This window comes from Fistularia commersonii, chromosome 28 (genome assembly GCF_037954325.1).
Source record: "Fistularia commersonii isolate RoL2024-O1a breed Wild chromosome 28, RoL_Fcom_v1.0, whole genome shotgun sequence".
In the NCBI taxonomy this organism is placed as follows: Eukaryota; Metazoa; Chordata; class Actinopteri; order Syngnathiformes; family Fistulariidae; genus Fistularia; species Fistularia commersonii.
Window position 1 is genome coordinate 9,486,274 of NC_141311.1, and position 6,463 is coordinate 9,492,736.

Sequence of the window (6,463 nt, forward strand, 5' to 3'; positions counted from 1 at the left end):
TTTTTTTTTTCAGCTTTCTATAATTATGGGATGACTGTCTCACCAGGTGGTGCACATTCATGACGACTAACTCCCTAACATATTTACACCCAGTGTTCTGTACTGTAACCTATTTATGCATCGTTAAAGGCACTGAACCCCATCAGTATACAGCAAATGGTGCCGGCTAGTTAGCGTGATGGCGACCGCATCGATGCTTTTTAACTGTACTGTTTTTTCTAGTCGGGGGGATCAGTGGGACTTTAGCGTAAATGTAGCCCGAGCGTCCTTCATTTCCACCCCACCCTGCTCATTTCAGGTCTTCGCCCGAACCGTCGTTTCAGTGTACAGATCTCGCACCCGTGTTCTGACGCCGAGCACCGATTGATGTAGTTTTAGCGACGACGACCCGAAGCACATCTATGCAAACCTTCCTTACGTCGAGACTGTTGTGGCCACGGCAGCACTGGTTCCAGGCGGGGGGGGGGTTTCTCTGAGCGCGTTCGTCACCTCTCGCGTGTTTGATCAGCAATAAAACCTCGCTGTCGAAATATATCCACGAGTCCTGTCGGGTCCAGAGGCCGAAGGCTTTGCGGCGATGGAAGTGAATTTCGGGCTGCTTTCGTCCTTTCCTCCCTTGCCGTGTCGGTTAGCCCCTCTCTACGTTTCAGCGTAAAACCCCATTAAAATATTGCTGTTGATTCGGCCTGTTGGAGAAATACTCAACTGACACAAGAATTAAGGAAAAAAAAAAAGGAAAGGAACCCCCCCCCTTCCGCTGGTTTCCTCCCCCTTTACCGTTCGTCTTTTTGTGTATTTAAGTTTACATGTCACTCTCTGGCGAAAGTGAAAAAAAAATCGTAGCTAATTGAATTCATTCCTTCAGAATCTACAGCTGATGTATTTAATTGAAGATAATGACATTTGTGATGAGTATTAAACTATAATATATTAAATCAACCCGCCGTCTTGGTCTTTTTTGGTGTTTTAGTTAAGAAGCAAACAAATGAAATTGTTGTAACCGCTTCTGCCATCTGCCATTTTATTAGGTACACCTGTATGGCCGCCCTCTGGTGAAATATCTAATCAACCGACAATGTGACAGCTCCCCCGTGCACGTGGGCACGAGAGCTCGGTCAAGACCGCCTGCTGAGGACAGAAGCCAGTGTCACAGCAGAGGGCACAGAGGTGATTCGATAGACTTCTGTTTTTGTACAAGTATTTCAGAAACAGCTGATCCGCTGGGATTTTCCATCATGGAGGAGCAGCAGATGAATCCGGGAACATCTGAAGAAGGTTTCTGAAATCTGGTCCAATCCACACCACAAGGATTTTAGGGGATCTAACACCGATAACATGAGCCCGTGAGTTACTATGACCTGTGTATTTTGATCGGTTGACGAATGTTTAATTTGGTGAAAATATGAATCATTTTGTGAGATTCTCATTTGGATAATCTGCATATCAAAAGTGGGTGTTGAACAATTGTTTTCTAGCTCAAGTTCTGGGAAATAGCTGGACCTCCAAAGTGAAACTCGTCCTCACCACCTTGGTCCACGTTCTGTAAGCCGCTGAGTATTTGAAAATTAAAATACGATTTCCTTGGCCTGTGTCACCAAACATATTTCAAGTCAGTTTTTTTTACCAGGTCATACATATTGGTAATATAAATACTGTTTTAATTCGAGTGGCTGAACAATAGGAGGTGCTCATCAGCTGATTCAAAAATCAAATTAGGGCTTTTTCACTGTTATCTCAGATCAATATATTTTCCTAGTGGATTCAATTGGCATGTCGGCTCACGGTTCCAGCTGCTGGTGGGGCCCGGAGTGGGCCAAGTTCCTCCGCCGTTTATATGTGCGAGGAGGTGTCGTCGCCCGAGCCACTGAACAGAGACGCCATCGTACAAAAGGAAAGAGATTTTTATTCACAGTTTGTCCCTTTTATTCATTACAGGAAAGGTGAGGAAGACTTATGGAGGAAAAAAGGTGACAGACGCAAGAAGGAGAGGAGGGAGAGAAAAACGAAGATTTGAATGTTTTCTTTCGGCACTTTCTCTCCTCCCCTTCTCTCTCTTTTTTTTTTAAATTTCTTTTTTTTTTCTTTTTACTTTTCAAGTTTTTAAAAAAAAAAAAGAAAACTGTCATCACTTTCAGGAGACATCTTTTCTTTTTCTTTTCCTTTCTCTAAGCTGCAACGGTTCCCTGTCCTCTCACCCTCTCAACCTAAGAGGACTTCTTCAGAATTGGGAATGAGGTCCTCCTGATCTCTTCACACATGCACACATTCACACTTTCCCGCTTGCAACCCCCTTTTCTCTCCCTCAAGAAGGGATGGTCGGGGGGGGTGGGATGGGGGTCATCCATGCACGCTCCTCAGCGTTGGAGCTGACAGGCCAGACAGAGATGAGCAGGTGAGGGGACAGAAAGTTGCAGGAGAAGAGAAAAGAACTGGTGCTGTTTTTTGTTTTGTTTTTTTTTTTTCTCCCAGAAAAGCTTGTGGATGGAAATGATGTTACAGGGTTATTTTATTGAAAAAATATCCCCATTCCCCATAAGCAAACATAGACACCCCCGCCGACGTGCGCGCGCCCACTGGTGCGTCAGCATGTCAAGTCTTTGGTTCCATGGCGAGCGGCGCAGCTCAACGGGGTTCACACGGAGGAGGAGGTGGTGGCGGGGAGGAGGGAGGAAGAGGGGAGAGAGAGGAAGAGGCAGGGAAGGCAGAATAGCAAAGGGATGGCTGTCTTTCTTTTCTTCGATGCTCTTTACTCCTCCTTCTCCTCTCCGTGTGTGATGACGTAACAGATGTTCTTGTAGTCTACGTTGCCGGCAACATCCGGGGGGAAGGCGGCCCACATGTTCTTGATCTGGGGAAAGGGCGGAGGGGGTGAGACGGGTTTTTCGAGGAACTAAAAAAAAAAAGTCTTAAAACTACCATAAATCTACAGATATCTATCCATACGTATTTTTACATTTTTCCCTTTTTGTGCATTTCCCTGCCTGCTTACTCGTTCAGTCCTAAAGTGCTGGTAGAATAGAAGATTTGTGGAAAACAACAACACTATCTGGCAACGTTGACACCAGAAACGTACCTCATCCTTGGAGAACCTGTCGCACTGAGTGGTCAGGAGCTCCTCAAGGCTGCGGACAGATAGATGTATTTTTTTTAATGGAAACAAAAACCCTTACTTGTGGGCTTGACCTGCCAGATGTGAGGAAATCATATATACCGCTCAAAAAAATAAAGGGAACACTTGAACAACACAATGTAACTCCAAGTCAATCACACTTCTGTGAAATCATAGTGTCCACTCAGGAAGCAACACAGATTCATTTTGACTTGTTTTAAGGACATTACATCAAAGTTGGATCAGCCTGGAGTTTGTTTTTACACTTTAATTTTGAGTGTGATTCCTAATCCAGACCTCCATGGGTTGATACAATTAATTTCCATTGATCATTTTTGTGTGATTTTGTTGTCAGCACATTCAACTGTGTAAAGAGCAAAGTATTTCATAAGAATATTTCATTCATTTAGATCTAGGATGTGTTTTTTAAGTGTTCCCTTTATTTTTTTGAGCAGTGTATTTATATTTGAAATGCTCACAATTGCTTCTTGATGGTTCCGGTACCCTCGGGGTCCAGGACCTTGAAGGCGGCAAGGATAACGTCCTCGGGGTCGGCACCTGGTTGAGAATCAGAGAAGATAAGTCCTGAAGAAACCTTCTCAGAGTTTATGGAAGCAGCTGGATGTAAGTCAGCGGGAAGATCCGCGGTTATGTAATATGTTACCAACACAGAACAAGGTGATTTACAGTTTTGACTGATTTTTAGTGAGGAGACATCCTGTTAACAAGGTGTCAAGTGTTCATCCTTGTTCATGATAATCCCAAAAAGTTTGAGCATGATTAAAAAAAAGGAATTGACAGTTTGTCTGATATGGAATGAGGAGGCGCTCACCCTTCAGCTTCTCTCCGAACATGGTGAGGAAGACGGTGAAGTTGATGGGGCCGCTGGCCTCCTTGATCATGGCCTCCAGCTCCTCATTCTTCACGTTCAACTGGCCTGATCACAGAGAGACGGGTGATGTGAAGAAGGGGAAGAGGAGGAGGCTGGCGGTGGTTTCAGCTCCCCTCGTGTGAAACTCACCCATTGAGGCCAGCACGTCCCTCAGGTCGTCCTTGCTGATGATACCATCTCTGTTCTGGTCGATGATTGTGAAGGCCTGGCGAGAGGAAGGGGGAGCGTTAAGACTCCAAAAGAGTCTCGAGCCGGGCCGCGACCCGTTGGCTCTCCGCGGAGCTCACCCGTCAACGGTTTGTCAGCGAATGCGGGTGACACCGGGGGTCTTCGACGCAGTGACGTGTGAAGTTGTCATGGGATATTGCGGTGCGGAAAAAAAAAAAAAAAAACCAGAGTGGGCACGGGATGCGAGACACGGGTTCCTTTGCCGACCGCGCTGAGGAAACCTTTTACATTCCGAGGACCTTCATTTGCTATTTGCCGCCTTTCAGCCAAATCCTCTCAGAAGTCTTGGTGAACTTCCGTGGGGCGAATTCTCCCCCTCCTCCCTGGAGATAAGGGGCACTCATCTCCCGGAGAGGAGTCTTGTCTTTTATTACATGTTAATTTGGGAAGGTATCTTGCAGGGACAGCTGTGCGATCCACCCTCTGCGGGTTATGAAACTTAAGATAACCTCTCGGACTTGAACTCGACCTTTCTGGCTCTCACACACACACACACACACGCGCGCACACACACGTTTCCCGGGTCGCTATCTCTCTATCTGTGTGGTTTGATAATATCGTCCTAATCATTGCTTCAGACATTTCCCGAGTAGCACTTAAGGAGCTTGGATCACTTATCGCCAAAGGAATTTATTTTCTATTTTGGCGCCTTGACAACCAGCTGGAAAACAGACGCTGGAATTTTTTTTCCCTCCTCATCCAATCATTTGATAGCCTGGCCTTATAAAATCGCCCCTCCCCGACCCCGCCGGCCTCCGCCCATTAAATCAAAATGTTTGATCAGTTTAATGTCGGTTGTAGTCCTTCCTGTCCTGAGTTGAGGGTGATGACACCCCTGTGACAGCTGGAAGGGGTCAGAGGTCACCAGCATGTGGTGGCATTTCAGAAAGTGGGCGGAAATTTCTGAGCTCCTCCGAATGACATTCTTGGGCTTATTAAATTGTCAGGGGAAAAGAGGGGGGGCCGCAGGGGGCTCACAGCAACTGCTGTGAAAATGTATCCAGCCGAACCCGGAGCCTCCCAAAACCAAACTCTAATTTTGGTCGCGCAATGTAACGAAAGTGTAATTTAACTCTAAGTCCGGTCGTATCTCTGGCAACCGAAGAGCAAGTGATAAAGGTGTCTCATGCACACACACACACACACACATGCCGCCTCCCTTCCGTGTGATGCTCACACAGGAGGGAGAAGGCGGACTCCTGCAGGGGAGCGAAAGCCAACTCACCTCCTTGTACTCCTGGATTTGGCTCTGCTCAAACATAGAGAAGACATTGGAGGAGCCGCCATCGCCGGTTGTCTGCCTCCTCTTGGCCTTCTTTGGTGCCTGGAGGACAGGGAAAAAAAAAACAAACATCAACCCGGTGGCACCGACTGTTAAGTGACGGCTGTTTGATGGACGGAAATGATCGTCCCGGGATTACATTTTGTGATATTAGATTATTCCGATTATTCGGGTGACAGCACCGATAACGGAGGAGACGGAAATAAAAACAACTTATACACAGCGTTGACACCAACGTCACCTTATATCAGGGAACATTATGTGAAGAAATATACATTTCTTTGCCAAACGATACATCGCACTGCTCCATTTTTAAGCACCGGGGCACAAAATACACTGCAGTATTTGCCTCATTCTGATGGTAAATCTCAGTTAATGGACAAAATACACTGAAATGACTAAAAGGCAACATTTTTTTCTTATGTAAAAGCAAGGTGACCAAAAATGTTTTAATTATTATTTCTTTTTTTTAATTCCAATCGGTCATGGCAACCATACCTTAAACCTGCATCAGCAAAAAAAAAAGGGAATATAAAAAAAATATAAAATATAAAAAAAGGGAATATATTTCTGCAATAATAATAGAAAAATAGTAATATATATTATGTCAATGTCAATTATGTCGCCTTTTTAATCCATTTAAATACTAATGATAATAATTATTATTAAAAATCAACTTGTCCTCCGTCCATCAGCGTTAATCCACAGACCCGCATCAGCCCCCTCTCCTCCCCTCCCATCCCCAGACCCCCCGCCGGTGTTCGCGCTCCCGCGGCGGCGTGCACGGATGCGGGAGCCCCGGCTTACTCACCATCTCGAGACGGTGTGGCTGGAGGTTCCGGCTGATCAAGAAAGAGAGAAGAGAGTGTGAAGCCGCGTTTGACGGACGTCCCGGGGGGCTTATATAGCACCTCCGGCCGGAGGGAAGCGTCTAACTTTAGCCTCAGCCTCA

General features: G+C 45.9%; 1 protein-coding gene across 1 annotated transcript; it reads right to left on the minus strand.

Annotated features, from left to right (window-relative positions):
- Window positions 1-1,899: 1,899 nt before the first annotated feature.
- mylpfa (myosin light chain, phosphorylatable, fast skeletal muscle a) lies at window positions 1,900-6,463 on the minus strand. Its single transcript, XM_086176326.1, has 7 exons — window positions 6,323-6,463; window positions 5,455-5,553; window positions 4,131-4,206; window positions 3,942-4,046; window positions 3,589-3,667; window positions 3,074-3,122; window positions 1,900-2,848 (listed from the first exon to the last, which is right to left on the minus strand). Exons 1-7 carry the CDS (start codon window positions 6,323-6,325, stop codon window positions 2,747-2,749), a joined length of 513 nt encoding a protein of 170 aa, XP_086032452.1. The 5' UTR covers window positions 6,326-6,463; the 3' UTR covers window positions 1,900-2,746.

Bases quoted from the DNA above. Each gene is read 5' to 3' on its own strand.
- mylpfa (XM_086176326.1), bottom strand. The intron at 3,668-3,941 runs GTGAGCGCCTCC...ATTCTCAACCAG, and splicing joins GTTCGGAGAGAAGCTGAAGG to GTGCCGACCCCGAGGACGTT. The intron at 2,849-3,073 runs GTACGTTTCTGG...CCCTTTCCCCAG, and splicing joins ACAGGTTCTCCAAGGATGAG to ATCAAGAACATGTGGGCCGC.